A 19,116-nucleotide genomic window follows, 5' to 3' on the forward strand; every position below is an offset into this window, starting at 1 on the left:
TTTTCTTTCTCTGATTTGTTACCCTTTCTAAACAAATGAATGTATCTAACTCAGAGTGGCAAAGCAATCTTCTCTCCCCGGCAATTCCTCTGCTGTATGTTGGATAATGCTAGTTTACTTGGTGATTGTTACTACTTTTGAGGTTGTGTTGTATATAAATAAAAATAAATGGTGTTTTTATAAGGAGACAGATATCCTGGAGGGAGATTCTGAGTGTTCAATTGCCCGTGATTTTCAACTAGGTCTAAGAAATTGGACTTAGATCTGTTTATCATTATCGTATTATACGTTCCTGGGGAGAAGAGAACACAGTTTGCCTTTGGCTTCTGACAATGCAAGAAGAAATTTAGGCTTATTAAAAAATAATAACAAATGTTAAAAAAGAGAAACAATGATAACTTTATTTGGAATGTTTCATTTGTGCACACTGTGTAGGATTGTAAAATATTTATTTTATATGAGGATGGTCACAGCAACACCTGTTAAAATGACTGTCTTCTGCAAGCAGCTGATGGCATTGTTTTCATCTTTGGCCTCTTTTGCATTCATTTTCAATAATGTATTGGTGTAGCCTTTGAAATACTAAAGGCTATAGGAGTTTTAAGACAATGAGTTCAGAAGTCCTAGTACAAAGACATAGCACTGCTGCTTTCTGCAGGTTTTCTGCCTTTATCAAGGTAAGAGGACAGAATGCTTTCAGATATGCCTATTAGTTTATAGAACGCCATATTTTTTTTCCTGTATTCTCCTTGATGATCCTCTGTGTTTATAGGAAATACCCCTATGCTTAGGATCCTGAGTTTATTTTTTTCTGGTGTTAGCTTTTCCCATAACTGTAAGGAATATTATTGGGAAGTGCATAAATCATGGAGTACTAAGTAAGTGTCAAATCAGGCAAGCCAGTCTTTTTTCTCTTTTCGTGACTGTATTTCACTAGAATTTCTCCTACTTTCCAAGGGGATTGGAGAGCTATTTATTTTGTGGTTAGTACAGAAAAAGGGGCCTTGTATGTAGTTTTAGCTAGTACGATATAAAATACTTGAAATTTTATTCAGAACACTTCTAGCTTTAAAATCTTTTTTTTTTTTTTTTTAGTTTAGAGAGATAGTGAAGGAGGGGGGGTGGCGGGGGGGGAGAGAGAGAGACAGAGACACAGAGAGGGGGAGAGAGAGAGAGAGAGAGAGAGAGAGAGAGAGAATGAATCTTAAGCAGTCTCAGAGCCCAACACAGAGCTCTATCCCACAATCTTGGGATTGTGCTCTGTCCCACAATCTTGGGATTGTGACCTGAGCCGAAATCAAGAGTCAGATGCTCAACCGACTAAACTACTCAGGAGCCCTCCATATATTTTTAAAAAAATCCATGTGTAATTACATTTTTATTCAGAAATTATGAAAATATTTAAAAAATATGTCTGTTTGGGTATAGTACATTCTGGATCTATAGCTTGAAGACATTTGTTTTATTGAAGGCTAAATTCATAGAAGTGGAATTACTGGGTCCAATTAATGGGTATACATATGTAAGGATTTGGTACATATTGCAAAACTGTCTTCTATAGATTTTAAACAACTTATTACCATTGCTTGTTATGTATGTGAAAGTCCCATTTCCTTACACCCTTGCTAACAGTCTTTTTAATGTGATAATCTTAGAAATTTTTGATCTCACTAAATTTCATGTTAACCTGTTAGCTGTAAATATTTATGAGATTGCTGGAGAAAGGGTTAAACTAGGGATTGCAAGTATCTACAATACCATTGTTTCCCTTTCTGGGGCTATACCAAATAGCAGTGATTGATCTTGTCTACAGTGAGTTCTTAAAGACAAATACAACATTTTAGATAGTGAGGAAGTTCTTGAGTAATGAGGGAAGAACTGTAACAGAAGAACAGTGATTGACATGGTCCATTTAATTCTGGGATTTTCTGTTATGCTGCTTATTAGCATGGCTGGGTGTAGTGGAAATGGAATGTTACTGCTTTTGGCATTTTTAAAGTGGGGAGAGGGGGATCTAGTAGAGGACTATCATTTTGCAGAGACAATGTAATTTTGTTCTTTCTTCATTAAGGTAATCCCTCGTGCCCAGAAATACAGCTGTTGAACTTAAAGTGAAAATTTCACCAAGTGAAAATTATAAAATTTAATAAGCTCTCAGATGAGGTTAGAAGTCTTATATACACTTATATATACATATTATAAAAATAATATGTTTTTAATTTTGCACTTACTCTCTAAGGGAGATGTATTGGTTGTCTACACTTTGTAGATTCCAGTGTTGTGGTTATTTTTATTAAATTAAAGCCAGGGTATCAGCAGTGTTGGTCTTGTTTTGAATCTTCTTTTAAGGGCACTTTGCATAATTTGCATAATATTTTTTGACTGCTAAGTAGAATAGTTTGTTGAATGCTACTGGTTTGGTTATGCTACAGCTTAACTGAGTCTAGGGGTTTAAAATAAACCAGCTATAAATTGTAAAATATTATTATTTTTAATGTTTATTTTTGAGACAGAGAGAGAGACAGAACTTGAGCCCGGGAGAGGCAGAGAGAGAGAGGGAGACACAGGATCTGAAGCAGGCTCCAGGCTCTGAGCTGTCAGCACAGAGCCCAATGCGGGGCTTGAACTCACGAACCGTGAGATCATCACCTGAGCCGAAGTTGGACACTTAACCAACTGAGCCATCCAGGCGCCCCTAAATTATAAAATATTATTTGGGTTTCTGTAATATAACAATTCATTATGTTGTTATCTTAGAGAAAAAGAAAAGAGTTTCAAATTACATTCTTAGTGGTTATCAGGACTATTATGGGTGATTATTGTGGCTGTTGTACTTTAGTGGAATGGTGATAATGACACCTCTCCTTTGCAAAACCATCTGAATCAGACACCTTTTCCCACATCTGGCAGTGGCAGACAAGGTCCGATTGTCAGGTGGGGAGAACAGATATGTGAGTGACTGAACCTGGTCAGCTGGCTGACTCTTGTTAACAATGGTTAAACTGAAATCTAAGTATATAAAGCCTTGGATGTGCTTAGAAAGGTTTACAAATGAAAATTTTAAGATTGAAGGTAGATTGACTATAAATAAAACAAGTATGCTTTAATTAAAATCTTTTGCTTGCAGGTTAAAACCCGCTTATCGTGAAAAACGTAGGTTATTGTAAGCAAAATGTAATTTGTTAAGCTATTGTCGTCTCTCTCTGAATGCAGGAATGAACCTTAACACTTTAGTGTAAATATGTCAGTTTAGCAAACTGATCAAGGGGTAAGATTGGCCCCCATCTTGATCAAGTGCCCACTCCTGGTCCAGTTGTTGGTGGCGAGGAGTATGGAGCCATTTTATAAATTTATTCATGATTATCCAGGCCCTTGGAGGGTAGTGTGAAATGTAAATTCTTTGGAAATTTGTAGTGAATAATTCATTTGTAGAGAATTTGCTTTAAGTGGTGGGTTACTTTTTTTTTTTAATGTCTATATTTTGAGAGAGAGACAGAGTGTGAGTGGGGGAGGGACAGATAGACAACAGAATCTACGGTAGGCGGCTGTGAGATGTCAGCACAAAGCCCGATGCCAGGCTGGAACTGTGATCTGATCCAAAGTTGGACACTTAACTGACTGAGCCACCCAGGCACCTCTGTAGTTTCATTTTAGTATAAATATAATAATTAGAAAGTAGGGCACCTGGATGGCTCAGTTGGTTAACCATCTGACTCTTGATATCAGCTCAGCTCATGATCATGGCCCAGGTCATGGTCTCATGGTTCCTAAGATTGAGCCCCATGTTGGGCTCTGTGCCAACAGTGCAGAGCCTCTTTGGGATTCTCTCTGTCCCTCTCTGTCTCTGCCCTTCCTCTGTTTGTGGGCATGCGTGTGCTCTCTCTGTTTCTCTCTCAAAATAAATAATAAACTTTAAACAATAATTAGAAAGTAAGCCTTTAATCCTTTTTGATTTTTTTTACATATTGTGGGTACGTTCCTCTTTGAGGTGGCAACCACGTAGGAATAGCACAGTGCATGGCAAATGCTCTTGGTTGAATGAGGGAGTACTTGAGAGGAAGTGACTCACCTATATGTGGCCTTGCACATCAGACTTATAAAGTGAATTCTCCCACCCACACAGTGACCTGGTCTTCACAATTGCCTTTTAGATTTTTCTATTGGATTTCTTTTGTTATTGGTAATGGCCAATGAAAAGAGCTTTTTATCTTGTGAATCACTGAACCAAAAAAACCCCCCACGTCTTTTAGGCCTTTCTGAGGTACATTGTTGTATCTAAGCATTTTAGAAAGATTAGAAAGCTTAGAAAGACTTTTAAACTAGATGTTTAATGAGAACTTTTTAAAAGAAAGATAAAACGTAACCAAAAAAAGTATTTAATGTCTTATATGAATGGCTAGATATTGCTAGACAGTCCACCTTCAGTATAGAGCTAGACTCTGACGACTTCTTATTACCTCTGCAAATATAACACTAGTTCAAGGCATCACCATTTCTTCTGGAACAACTGTAGCTTCCAAAATGGTCTTCCTGCATTTGTTTTTTCCGCTTGATGGTGTGTTCTCCAAAGGATAAGACTTAAGTTGGATCACTCACTACTCTGCTGAAGATTCTCCAGTGGATTCTCATTCTGAAATAGAACCTAACATTCTTTCCATGATCCCACATGATCTGACCCCTCCCTCTCTCACTGAAACTCTAGTGATGTATCCCCTTCATTCTGTTGCAGTCATAGTGACCTTCAAGCTCACTCACTTTAAGCCTTTTGCTCTTGAGTTTTCATTGCCTGAGGTATCTTCATTTCCAGACTCTATTTGAATGTTGCCTATCAAAGAGGCTTTCCCTGATGACCATATCTGAAAGAGCACCCCCCTCATTGCTCTTGAAATGTTTCATCCTGTTTTACTTTTTCTTTATAGCAATTTATAATTTGACAGCATATGTTTACTTGTATATCTGTTTCCTCTTCTAGACTTCAAGCTCCATGAAGGCAGGTATTTTGTCTTTTTAATTCACTGTATAAATACAGTGAATATTTTATTCACTGTAGGTGTCCTCAGTGCCAGCACATAATGGATACTCTGTAAATATTTGTTGAAAACATGAGTAAATAAATCTATTTGTGTCCTCTGGGGTGGTAACTGGTGGAAATGGTTTAATACACATATGGCAGTGGTAAATGTAAGGATGACTGTTGAATTTAGGAGATAGGAAGAAACAAATCATTAGCCTTCCATAGCTCTAGAGTAGTTTTTATAAAGCTGGTGGAAGTGGTTGCTTTAAATAATTAGAATCAATGTTTTATTAAGTAATGTTTGGTTATATTCCATTTAAGATGAAGAAGATGACTTTATGTGTAAGAAGGCAGCCTCTAAATCAAAAGAGAATGGAAGATCTACAAATAGTTATCTTGGAGCATCGAATAAGAAAAAGAATGAAGAAAACACTAAGACCAAGAATAAGCCTTTATCACCAATAAAACTTACCCCCACATCAGTGCTTGATTATTTTGGAACCGGAAGTGTCCAACGATCAGATAAGAAGATGGTAGCAAGCAAAAGAAAAGAGGTGAGTGTTTGCATTCAAGCAAGAATATTCAGGATTTGTACCCATTTATTGTTATTAATAAAAGAAATTTGGATGTTGTAAATTGATCAGCATATTTTCTTAATGAAAATAATTTTCCTGTGATTATGGATAAAACATACTGACATCATTTTAGAGGATAAGGAATTTAGCATATTACACATTTATTTTTTTGTATATGAAAGTGGGAAAAGATCATTTAAATCATAGGAATAAATTGAAATGCTTAGAGTTTAAATACTCAGAATGCAAACTTGGGGCATTTGGGTGGCTCAATTGGTTAAGCTTCCAACTCTGGATCTTGGCTCAGGTCATAATCTCATGCTTCATGAAATCGAGCCCTGCATTGGGCTCTGTGCTCTCAGCACAGAGCCTGCTTGGGATTCTCTCTCTCTGTCTCTCTCTCTGTGCCCCTTCCCTGCTTAGTGTCTCTCTCTCTCTCTCTCTCTCTCTCTCTCTCTCTCAAGAGTAAATAAATAAACATTAAAAAAAAGAGAGAGAGAGAGAATGCAAACTCACTTTGCCTTTGACTTTCAGCCAGACAAAATTGGACAGTAAGTTTGTTCCCAAGTGAGGTCGTAAGTATATAACTTACAAACAGAGCTTACCTATGTTATACTTTTGATCTTTGTACTTTGGCTGATGTTGGAATCATTTTCTTCTGAACATTTAGGAAACAAATACACATAAATTACAGTGAAGATAGTCTCCTGAGTTAAAGCCTGCCAAATGATGTGTGTTTGTTGATTGCATTAGTGCCTCTGTAGGACAAATGTAACCAGTCACACATACTGGTTTGCCAATGTTCTGGACTATTTCTGAAGCCAAGATGTTAGTTTGCAGGTTTTTGGGGTTACTTCTTTTGAACATTACAGTAGAATTAAGTGAGAACCATCTGTTTGTAGGATATTTGCTCATTAGGAAATTGCATGTGGTCAGGGAGTAGCTATGAACATAATCTTCTGGCTGGTGTGCATTGAGACTATTTTATAACTGATAAATTTATTGCTCATTGGTGTATTTAATTAGCTACAATCGAGAAAACGTACTTTATTTTTAACTTAAGGTTTATCTGATCTTGCTTGATTATCTTTGAAATATAGCCTTCACAAAATGTGGATGATTCCAGATTAAATGATGAAGCCATCGCCAAGCAATTGCAACTTGATGAGGATGCAGAGGTATTGACATTTTGTTTAGGTATCATTAACAACTTGATATTGTGCCTTGCTGTTTAGTGTACTCAGGCCAAATGATCAGGATTGTTCTAGTTTAATTTTGAATTGACTCTCATTGTAAGAGTTATGTGTAAAATAAGTTAAAATCTAATATATAAAAATATAAATTTATTTAAAAAATTTTTTAAAAAGTGTATTTTTATTTTTGAGAGAGAGACAGAGAGACTGAATAGGGGAAGGGCAGAGAGAGGGAGAGAGAGAATCCCAAGCAGGTTCTACACTGTCAGCCCAGAGCCTGATGGGGGGGCTCCAACTCACAAACTGCGAGATCATGACCTGAGCCAAAACCAAGAGTCAGATGCTTAACCAACTGAGCCACCCAGGCACCCCTAAAATTCTAAATTTATGTAAAAGATAAATGATGGGAGTAGGAGATAATTATTTAAAGATTTATTATTAGATTTCTTTGAGTGGAAGCCTCCTTTAGTATAGTTAAAATTAATTTGGTCATATTTTTTTCCTTTTCACTATGGGCAATTTCATCCACTCTTGTGGCTAAAAGTACTATGTATATGCTGATGACCCCTAAATCTGTTCCAGTTCAGAGGGCTCTCGTGAGCTGTAAACTTTTCATATTCATTCAACAAGTATTTATTGAGCTCGTACTGAGTGCATGGCACAGTTCTAAGTGTTAAGGATACTGCAGTTAAAAAAAAATGTCCTATCATTATAACTGCTGTGAAGAAAAGTAAAAGGATAGATAGTTTTGGGGTGATCAGTGGGATTATGAGTGAGAGGGGTTAGGAAGGCCCCTCTGAGGAAGTGACATTGGGGAACAAATGAAGTGATAATGGTGAGGCATGGGACTGACTACCTGGAGGAAGATTTCTAAACAGAGAAAAGCAAGTAGTTTTCTTGAGGTGGAAACATTTGAGTTTGATGCATTTGGAAATCCTGTAAGTCATGACAAGTCTTTGGAACCTACCAAAAGAAATGGTAAGGATTTTGGATTTTAGTCTCTGCCATTGGAGTGTTGAATACAGAAGTGACATGATTTGATGGATCTTAAAATTATTTTGGCTTCTGGGAGGCTAATAAACCATGGTGGAGCAAGAACGAAAGATTAGTTTGGAGACTCTTATGGTTGAGTAGGTGAGAGAAGTTGGCTTGTACCAGGGGTAGTGAGAAGTGGTCATGAAATCTTTATGTGCTTTGAAGGTGCAGCCTTTCAGTTGTTGCTGACAGATTGTGTGTAAGGTGTGGGGGAAAGAGAAGATGCAAAGAGGATTCCCAGTTTTTTGCCTTGAGTAACTGGATGAATGGTGATATTATTTATTAAGATGAACACTGGTACAAAGAAATAAAGAATTTTGTTTTGGACATGTTAAATTTGAGATGCCTAATAGGCTTCCACATGGAAATGCAGAGTAGGCGTTTGGATAGAAGAATCTGGAGCTCAGGGGAAAGGTCTAAACTGAAGATGTATATTTGGATCATTAGCATTTGAATGGTGTTTGAAACCAGTGTAACCAGATAAGATCATGGGTAGAGAATGTAAACAGAAAAGAAGTCTCAGGTTTGAACTCTAGGGTACTGTTAAAATTTAGAGGCCAGGAAGAGAAGGAGGATGATCTAACAAAGGGGATTTAAGAAAGTGGCTAGTGAAGTAGGAAAATCAAGAAAGCTTGTTATTTTCTGGAAGCCAAACAAAGAAAATATTTCAAAGAAGAGTGTTCATCTCTATCAAAGGCTCCAGACCTTGATACCTGATGCCTGAACCCCCTTCCTGTTTATTAGCTTAAGTGTCATTTTATTATACTCTCTTAACTATATTAGAAACCCCTCCTATATACTGTGTTGCACCCCATTGTAGCTACTAATGACATTTATTATAATTGTTATTTATGTGTTTTCTTATTGTAGGCTCTAAGTCCATACACCAGGGCTGTTTAGTTTCATTTTGCTTTTCTGACATCAGTGTTCATTTTAGTGCTTGGCATAGAAAAAGCTCTTGTTAAATATTGTTGTGAGAGAACAGTATTTCAGTTTTCTGAAATATGTCTGATCACATTTTATTAATTTGGCAGTTACACAGAGTTTGTGTTTTCAAAATCTTTTCCACCTTATTTGATTACATTGAATTACATAGACTGTAAGCAGATAATCCTGATGACTGAAGGTAGCACAAATGGTTTCATTAAAACGGTGAAGTAATTTTTAGGTATATGGCTTCTTGTCTCAAATACTGGAGGCCTACCCCATCCTTTCCAAACTGGCTTTGGTACTTTGTATCACAGTGCCCCTGTTTTCCCATTGCTGTCACATTCTTTTAGAACCTTACTTGGGTAATTTACTCGTCTGTGCGTGAGCTGGGGAGGGGCAGAGGGAGAAGGAGAGAGAATCTTAAGCAGGCTCCACTCCTAGCATGGAGCCTGACATGGGGCTCCACATGGGGTTCTGTCTCACCACTGCGGGATCATGCCCTTAGCTGAAATCGAGAGTCAGATGCTTAAATGACTGACTCACCCAGTGCCCCCCCGCTGATGAATTTCTAATGGGAATATTTTCATTTCTTCTGTTCTGGCTTCTCAAATCCTCTTTACCAGAAGCATACTATAGAGTGTGAAATTTGGGGAAAATGGTAGAGTTCAACCAGAAATCCCTGCAACTGGAGCTTTAGAATTTGAAGCACTTTTCTATGATGAAGATTTTTCATATTGTTTTTAGTAATTAAATGCTTAGTTCAGTTATAGTAAGTAAATATTTGGTAACAGAACATATTGATGTGCATCTGTCTGGCTTGCTTACAGTTCTGTGTAGCTTAAATTAGTTCATTTTATAAACAAAAGGCTTGGTTACTGTGTTCTCATCAGGCTTCTGCCAATTTCAAAGCCTTTTCTTTTGGATTGAGTAGATTTGGAGGTTCCATCCTTTGAATGATACAAGGAGGCTTTTGTTTGATATTACATTAAACTATTTTATTGTTCAACTGGGGCGTAAAACCAGTTAGTTTATAAATGAGAAATATAGGGGCACCTGGATGGCTCAAGTCAGTTAAGTGTCCAACTCTTGATTTTGGCTTAGGTCATGGTCTCGTGGTCATGGGATCGGGCTCCATGCTGGGTGTGGAGCCTGCTTGGAATTCTCTCTCCCCCTCTCCTCTGCCCCTCCTCTACTCACACTGTCTCTCAAAAAACAAAAATAAATAAAAATAAAAAGTTATAAATGAGAAATGTATTCCACTGCTACACATTCTTTTCTGGAAGAGTTCCATTTTTCTGCAAATGAAAATACTGGAAATAACAACAAGGCAAGTAGAGTATCTTTATTCTACATGCTGTCTATTACTTTAGCATGTTAGGATGATGAAATAAATTTTCAAAAGTCAGAAGAGATACATCTGAGTTAGTAATTGAAAATTGAAGTTTGATGATTATAAGTGATAGTTACACTTGTATATAATAGTATTGTATACAAAGAAAATATATAATTTTCTTTATTTTTTAGATTCACTTTTTTGTTTGTGCCCTCCAGTCTATTGTTTTTCTGTATGGATGAGATTGTTTTCAGAGCTGTTAGTAGAATTCAGAATAAATAAAAATAAGAGACCTGCGGGTGTCTGGGTGGCTCATTTGATTAAGTGTCTGACTCTTTTGGTTCAGGTCATGATCGAATAGTTCATGAGTTCCAGCCCCGTGTTGGGCTCCATGCTGTCATTGCGGAGCCTGCTTGGGATTCTGTCTCTCTCCCTCTCTCTCTGGCCCTGTTCTGCTTTTACTCTCTCTCTCTCTCTCTCTCTCCTCTCAAAATAAATATACTTAAAAAAAAATGGAATAAGAGATCTGTAAGTGTTATATTTAAAAAAACCATAGACTTTCAACTTTGTAAGTGAGACTTTAAAAATATGCTCAATTTGTCTATTTTACCTGCAAAACTAGAAATAAGTATTCTGAAATCTAATTTGGCTTAACGAAACAAATCTGTGATACTGAATATTAAGTGGAAAAAATATTGTAATTTCTGGAAAGTGTTTTTTCCACTTTGAAGTATCATGTATGAAACATTTAAAAACTTTCATTTACAGAAAGAAAAAAGCAACTCATTGTGTTGACACTTTTTACAGCTGGAGCGACAGCTGCACGAAGATGAAGAGTTTGCCAGAACGTTAGCCATGTTGGATGAAGAACCAAAGACCAAAAAGGTGGTGTGTGAGCCAGCTTTTGTTTGCACTCTGAATATACACTGCAGATCAGTGGTCCCTTTCATACCTGTGTATTCGAGGCTCTGGACATACAACCAACCATGAGTAACTTCTAGAAAGAAGCTAAATTATTTTAATTTATAAGAATATTTTGAGGAAGCTCATTGAGAAACATATTCTTGCTCAAGGAAGGTTGATTGAGTCAAAGCCAACCAGAACCGTTCTTTACAAAATAATGAATTACAACTTTTACTTATAGTCTCTCTCACAGATGGATTCTTATGTACTTGTTCAGAGAATAGCACTTACAGATGTTGCTGAGGAACTTAAGTTTAATAACTCAAATGTTAACTTTTGGGAGCACAATTTTACTATTTCTAATTAGCTAATTTTAAGATCTGTATTAGTCCTAGTCTCAGATAATAATGAGTATATTTTTGGGAATATTTAAAAGCATCAGTGTTTTTTTTTTTTTTTAAGCACTTTCTCTCCAAAAAATTAGCCTTATTTCCATTGAATCATTCTGTTAATATTGTCAGTATCAATGTTTGACTATTTTAAAAGATTTTAACAGCAGGCAGGTATAAGATAATAAGGAATGGAGGGGAGTTTGTCATTTAAAAAACCTTACTCCACCTTAAAGGCATTCAAATTATAATTATTAAAAAAAATATTGCGTTATGTATCCTAGTTTGTGACCTCTTTGTAAAATGGAATTTTGAGGGAGCAGTGGAGAGAGTGGATTTTATTTTTTCTTTTGGGAAAGCGCTGTCTTCTTTTGAGCTCTGGATTGTTTCTTTAATTTAGTCTTTTGGGTTTAGATTTTAGTTTTTAGTTACCTAACACAAACAAATTGAGAATTGAGGTGAAAGAAGCAGAAGCAAGTCTTCGATTCTTACAAGTTGGGATCAACTGTGATAATTTTTTTATAGATACATTTTTTATAACCTTTCATCAGTTTCCTCATGTGTAAAATTAAACATAAAAAAATGCATCATTTTTCCTAGAGATTTTGGGGATGAAGGAATGGAAATTTATTGTATTATCTTCTTGGAAGTTGGCCCTTAATCTTACAATCAAAACTTAAAATTAACTTTGGTCAATTTTAATAACATATTTTGTGGTAGTAGTTTTCCTGTTACTTGTCACATTTGACACTTTAAATTTTCTTAGGCTCGAAAGGACCCAGAAGAAAGAGAAACATTGTCATCTGTCCAAGCCAATTTAAGTAAAGCAGAAAAACATAAATCTCCTCATAAAGGTAATATTAGCAGGAAAAAGTGGGCTGGAACATTTATCTTTACAGAAGAAAATTCATGATAATCTGTTTAAACATTCTATTCAATAATTGCCTTGTATTGTTAGGTAGACATTATTTCATAGGATTATTGAAACATGTTCTTCTTAGATACTTTAAAGCTATATTTGGATATTAGCTGGTATTAAATGTCTATTCTATGATTGTTGTAAAAGATGTATTTCAGTTCTTAGTTTCACATTAATGTTAATTTCCAAGTGTAGTGCAACATGTGGACTTCAGTATCTGATGGCAAAGAACTAGATGTTTCAAGCTGATAATCTGTCTGCTAGTATAGATGGTCTTAATCCTATAAGTAAATTCATTCATATAGTACCTTTTAGTCTTGAAATCACAGGATTTGGGGCTTTCAGACTATGTTACAAACCCACAATTTTCATGTGACATTTCTACTCTGAAATTCTGTGTAAATTTCAGATCATTGAAGTTTATCTGTGGAATAAAGGGCATGTCCTTCGATGTAGTTTAACCATATCATTTGAAGTAGAGTCATTTATATTTAAAAGGACAGACAGATCCTTTAATTTGAATTGTTTATATAAAAATGTACAAATGTTAAACTTTTAAAAATAAATACTTTGTATAAAGAACTAAATTCTTAATGTAAATGTTATGAAATCACCATATACATTGTGTGCTAATATTATTGAGTTGAAAAATGAAAAAAAATCCTGATTTGGGTGTCATTTTCCCAAAAACAAAAGTCATAATCTTTGCTTTCTTTCTAGCAAAAACAGAACAATTTTCAGATGACAGAAAGAACTGTAGTCCTAAGAAGCAAAGTAAATGTGAAAGTTTGAAAGGATCTCAGCAACATTTGAAGTCCTCACCTCACAAAATAGGGGAGACTTCTCCAAAAGCCAGTTCCAAGTTGGCCCTTTTGAAAAAAAAAGGAGAGAGTTCTTATAAAGAAACAGAGCCTATGGCTTCAAAAAGAAAAGAAAATGCCATTGAATTGAAAGGACAGACAAAAACTCCTAAGAAATCCAAAAGTTCTCCAGCTAAAAAAGAGGTAGAAATTTTCTAAAAGTATATCATTTGGGGGCTATGTGTTGGTCTGGGTTCGACTGTTTTCAAGTCTTATTTTTAGCTTTTTAAGTCATTTTAATATGTTTAAGATATCTTACTTAGATCCTATTGCAGAATATAGCTTATTAATACAGCTAAATTAGCCAATATTGAGTGTTAAAGTGTATTAGATATTACACTAATGCATATGGTATCTCAGGTAATCTTCACAACCCTAATTACTTTTATTATTCAGTTTTTAATGATGAGGAAACAGGCTGATGAAAGAATTAAGTAACTTTTCCAAGATCATTCAACTAGGAAGCAGCAGAGCCAGCTTTAAACTCAGGTCCTCTGAGGCAAAACAAAAACAAAAACAGTATAACAACATAGTGGCTCTCAGAATGGACTCTGGAGCCATTTTCAGATCATACAGCTCTGCCATTGAGCAGATATGTCACCTTGGTCTGGTTATTTCCTCTCTCTCTTCTTTCTTTCCTCATTTGTAAAATAGGGATAATAATAGTACCTGACTTAATATATAAAACCACTTGGAACCGTGCTTAGTACATAAGTGCTGTTTTTGCTATTATTATTAAAATAATTGGGATTTGCCCTGAGTGTACTCCTTTTTGCTCTTGTATAACAGTGTTGAGATACTGAATTCATTTGCAAAGGCAAAAAAACAATGAAATAATGCAAAATGGTTTTCAAAAATTGTCTTTTGTTTTCATATATATTTGAGAATTGAATGGTTTCTTAGAATCTGTAATTTGGAACCACCTTAGATTCATAATGAGAAACCACTATTCCTTCACGCCTCTTAGGTACTTATAATTAAAAGCAGAATATTGTATATTTTAACTGCTCATCACCATTATTTTTTAGTGTAGAACAGTGAAATGGTGATTTCTAGATGCTTTTGTTTGTGGTCAGTGCTTGTAAATATGCTTAAGGGAGCAATTAACATTTTGGTCTCTGATTTTTCTTTACTAAACTTAAATACTTATCTGGTGGATGAATGTTTTTCTTCAGGCATACTAAACATGTTCATTTTATAGAGATTGGTCTATTTTTATTAAAGGAGAAGAAATCTTTAAATGGTATTGCTACTCTTCACCTTACTTTTCAAAGTTGGAATAGCATGACTCAGAAATTTTATGTTAGCAGCTTTGGGAATATCAGAGAGTTTAATAAATTCAGTCTACCTTGGTCAGATAATTTCAACTTCATAAATGACTGTGCTTCACAGTTACTTTATAAAGTTGTGTATAATTCAGAATTGCGTTTTTCGTAGAATTAATGTTATAAATGAATAATTTTCCCATTTTGGTATGCATTGGACTCTCCTGTGAAGCTTGTTAAAAAAATGGTTTGGTGGTCTGGGCAAGTGTATTTTAATAAGCTCCTAAGATGGATATAAATGCACACCAGTTTTTAAGAACCGCTGTTAAAAAGTAGGGTTAGAGTCTAGGACCAGCCTCTAATGGCTTACTTAACTTACAACCAAAGCAACTTATCTTATTGATTAAAATCATTTATTTGCATAGAAATAATATTTGGTCTATTCTCAAAGGGATTTGAGATGTCTTTTAGTTAAAAAAAATGTAAAATAGGAAGTGGAAAAAGCATGAAACCATTTTTGCAGTGGTTCTCAAGTCAGAATTATCTAGGATGTTTTCCCCCCAAATACACATGCCCCAGCCATACCCCAAGCCAAACTTGGAGTATATCTAGGGATATATAGTTTGAAAAGTTTCCCTAGGATTTTATGAGATAGACCTACAGTAAGATCTCCTGAGAGAACAGAATGGGAGAGATTAAACCTGGAAGGGAGAGTGGAGGTGTATAGAATGTGTCAAATTTTTGGAGTAAAGCTTGCCTGTTGTTTGAACCAGCTGGGTATTATGAGGCTGTCAATGCTCAGCCTGTAGTGTTCATAAACTCAGAGGTATAGGACCATTTAGGCTGTTTTAGGGGTGTGCAAAGCTACAGGATAAACATGGGATATCTTCTTGTGTGATGAAGTGTACTTGGGGAAAAATTAATTTTTATATTAAAATATGCATGGCTATATGATGGAAAAGAACTCGAAACTCATGTGAATTTTTGAAATAAAGTCCATATTTTTTTGTTTCTTTGCTTGGGGCTAGCAACTTGGCTTGTGTACCTAACCTGCACTCGTGGTATGTTCCTCTAGAGCGTCAAAAGGTTTAAGAAGAGCTGATGCAGGGATGCTTATAAGCCAGGCGTGTCTAAGTGGGGAGTACCTGTGTAGCCAAAAATGTTCATCTCGGGACCAAACACAGAAGTGACTTAATGTGTACTTATTGATACATATGTTTTTGGATACATACTCATTTCATCTGAATGTTGCATGACTTTATTCAGTTTTTTTCCCCTCCTTCCTGAAGTCTATAAGTCCTGAAGATTCTGAAAAGAGACGCACTAATTATCAAGCTTATCGAAGCTACTTAAATCGAGAAGGTCCCAAAGCTTTGGGCTCCAAAGAAATACCAAAGGTGAGTTCTGAGAGGGCATGCCTTTCCGTCAGGGCCTCTGGCCCATGGGTCCATGCACGTATTCAGTATTTTTACAGCAGCAGAAAACTGATAATTAAAAATTAACAGAGGAGCGCCTGGCTGGCTCAGCTGGTAGACCGTGTGACTCTTGGTCTCAGGGTTGTGGAGCTTGAGCCCCACATTACGTGTAGAGATTACTTAAAAAATATCTTAAAAAAAAAAATTAATAGAAAAGCCTTAGTCACCATCATTGTGAATTAGGTATATTTATTCCCATTATGAACTACTGCTTGATACTACTTAGAAAAGTTTTCCTTTAAGTAACCCATAAACCTACAGGGGCTGAGTTTTGAGGAATATGGTACTCACAAGACTAATGTTTTTCACTGATAATATGGAGCCACCAGAAAGGGAGTGAGGGAACCTATACCAGAAAGAGAAGGATAATCAAATGTAGTGTGAGATTTCTGAGAAGGTAGAACGGGAGGGGATTCAGATCACAAATGGGGATTAGTAGTTCCACTAATAAAGAAGAGGAGAGGGTAAACTTTCAGGGGCTGGTGGGTTGTGTAAGAGGATAGAGGAAGACGTCAACCTTGCCTCCTGCATGTGGTATGAGAAAGACTTTAAGCACAACTCTGCTTGAGAGGACTTTAGTCAAAGTGGAGTCCTTAGGGGACTCTGTCAAGGCAAGGTGGTGGAGGGATATTGGAGTAGTGGTTGAGGATATTGGGCAGCTTGCTGGTCCCGCAGTAAGTGTTCTAGAGTGTAAGAGGTTGGTTGGGAGGCTAGAAGTGCTGAGTTTGGCTAAGTGATAGTATATTCAGAGCCACAGGATAGGTGATTGTGGTGTGGGTTAGGGGCTTACATGTGGACTTCACTAGGGTCATTTTGAATTTATTGGAAAGAATTTAAATACTTTAGTGTTCGCAAGATGATTTTAATCCTAGAATCATAGATAGGGCTTGAAGAGACCTGGAGATGTTGTTAATCAGACCTTTTCTCTCCAAGAAGATTCATAGCTCTTCCCCCGCCACCCTCCAAAGATTCTTCATCAGGATAGTGAAGGATTGAACTTGTATTTGGTCGTCGTTGAATTTTGTTTAGCATCTTTCTTTTAGGCATGTTTTAAGTCTATGTTGATCTCAATTCTCTATTCAAAGGGTAATGAGTAACTTAGAATCGTTTACATAATTTTCATTTTGCTTGGTTGTATCATTTTATTGAACCATTACAAAAAATTTAAAAAGTCTATTAACTATAGATAGTTCCAGTTAAGACTAAATGTCTCCTCCTCCCAGTTCTCTTTGGCCAGTGTCTTTTGTATATCAAGTTATCTTTCTAATCAAGAGATCATATGATCTTGCCTTTAAGTTAATTGCAGGCTGTTAGATTTACTATTGTACAGTAAACAGGAGAGAAGGAGCTCAAACTTGTTTAACTTTTTAAGAATCCAATCTTTCCTTTCTTAACAATAATAAATTCTATAGGTGGATTGCATCTAGTTGTTTACTTGAGGTTTTGCAAGTAAACTAGTGGTGTAAATATTTAGAAAACCATGAGAGTAGTATGAATGGATAATTTTAATAAGCTTTGATAACTGTATTGGATGTATATTTTTCATGGCTTGTTTTGTAAGTTTATTAAATGCTAGCCTACCTAAGAGTTTCTCAGGATTTAATTTCAGGTTCTGCTTATTTGCTGCGAATTTCCTGCAAATTTTTCATGCTGAGATTATGTATGATGTCAAATGAGAAAAATCAACTTCCTGCAGTTTTGATGCCAAATATTTCTTTGGAAGGCTACCATGTAATTTCCTCTCTGCTTGAACATTTTGGTTTTTAGGGAGCTGAAAATTGCTTGGAAGGCCTTACATTTGTAATCACAGGAGTGCTGGAGTCCATTGAACGAGATGAGGCCAAGTCTTTAATTGAGCGTTACGGGGGAAAAGTAACAGGAAATGTCAGTAAGAAAACAAACTACCTTGTCATGGGTCGTGATAGTGGACAGTCCAAGAGTGATAAGGTGGGTACTGCCGTCTTCTCAACACAGGCAAATAGCCTGCTTCCATTGGCAGGCTCTCACTGTGACCATTTGTAGTAGTGCCCTTTCTACACAGAGTTAAATAAAGAAAAAAAATGTAGAAGTAATTTCATCCCTACATTATTTCTTCTCCAAGAAGTGTTCTTGGCTTCAACTTCAGGATTTTGGTTTTCCAAAGGTACAGTTCCTGTGTAGTTGATTTTCTTAGTGTAGTATTCTAGTTTAGATCTTTTTTCAAAGATAGAAGCAAATACAGTTTTCTTTTTCTGTTAGTCCTAAATATTCCTATATATGCCACTGTACACTCCATCTTAAGTTTTGTTTATTGAAAACTCTTTCTGTGTTGGGGAAAATTATATTTAGCTCAAAGGAATTATACCTGATAAGTGTGGTTTTGACAAATGGCTGCTCATTTCTTTACCTAACAAGAATCCTAGAGGTAGGTGCTTGCTGGGGATGGTCCAGCAGCTCAGTGATATAGCTAGACTAGTTCCTTTCTCCACCTCTGTCATCCTTACTTACTGTGTTAGCTTTAGTCTTTGCGATGTTGCCATGTATTGCAAAGAAGCTGTACCTCTAGGCATTCAAGTCCACGTTTAAGTAAGGAAAAAGGTAGCAGTGGCAAGATGTTGCCCTAACTGCGATTGGCCTTATAAGAGTTTCCCCTAAACACCTCTTGTAGAGTTCCCTCTAAGTCTCATTGGCCAGAGCTGTCACATGGCTATTATTAGCTTATAAGCTCTTTTACTTTTTCATGAATATGTTTTTAAAAAATATTCCAGTTTTTCTAATTTATAAATGTAGTTTTTCACCTATGAGCAGATCCTAGAATCATTTTTTCTTTAACAGAAAGTAATGGTTAGGATACAGTTTTAATGATTTGTATTTTTAATCAACAGGCAGCAGCTTTGGGGACAAATATTATTGATGAAGATGGCCTATTGAATCTGATTCGAACTATGCCAGGCAAGAAGTCCAAGTATGAAATTGCAGTTGAAGCTGAGGTTTGTATAAAATGAACTTGATTTATTTAAGTTGGTTCATTTAACAATTTTCCTATTTCATAGAGACATTTTGTGAGTGGCTACAGGCCTGTGGCCGAAAAGATTAACTTTGCCCTCTACCACAGATGAACCTACCTTATTTCCTTCTGAGCAGGGATTCTGCTTTAGGCTCTCTTCTTTGGTGTATTTCCTTTCCTCCTTCTTTCCCTCCCTCCCTCCCTCCCTCCATCCCTTTGAATGTTTATTTATTTTGAGA

The 19,116-nt window shown here is 36.1% G+C and overlaps 1 protein-coding gene across 2 annotated transcripts in view; it reads left to right on the forward strand.

Annotated features, from left to right (window-relative positions):
- Positions 1 to 19,116, forward strand: part of RFC1 (replication factor C subunit 1) — an 83,200-nt gene that overhangs the window by 43,881 nt on the left and 20,203 nt on the right. For both annotated transcript variants that reach the window (XR_006292817.1, XM_043553294.1), the window contains exons 5-12: positions 5,336 to 5,568; positions 6,690 to 6,767; positions 10,888 to 10,965; positions 12,139 to 12,226; positions 13,012 to 13,295; positions 15,706 to 15,813; positions 17,659 to 17,838; positions 18,756 to 18,860. Coding sequence is in view for 1 of the 2 variants with exons in the window: in XM_043553294.1 (XP_043409229.1) it covers positions 5,336 to 5,568; positions 6,690 to 6,767; positions 10,888 to 10,965; positions 12,139 to 12,226; positions 13,012 to 13,295; positions 15,706 to 15,813; positions 17,659 to 17,838; positions 18,756 to 18,860 (1,154 nt within the window). In the remaining variant the exon portion in view is untranslated. The remainder of the gene's footprint in view (positions 1 to 5,335; positions 5,569 to 6,689; positions 6,768 to 10,887; positions 10,966 to 12,138; positions 12,227 to 13,011; positions 13,296 to 15,705; positions 15,814 to 17,658; positions 17,839 to 18,755; positions 18,861 to 19,116) is intronic.

This window comes from Prionailurus bengalensis, chromosome B1 (assembly GCF_016509475.1).
Source record: "Prionailurus bengalensis isolate Pbe53 chromosome B1, Fcat_Pben_1.1_paternal_pri, whole genome shotgun sequence".
NCBI classification, from domain to species: Eukaryota; Metazoa; Chordata; class Mammalia; order Carnivora; family Felidae; genus Prionailurus; species Prionailurus bengalensis.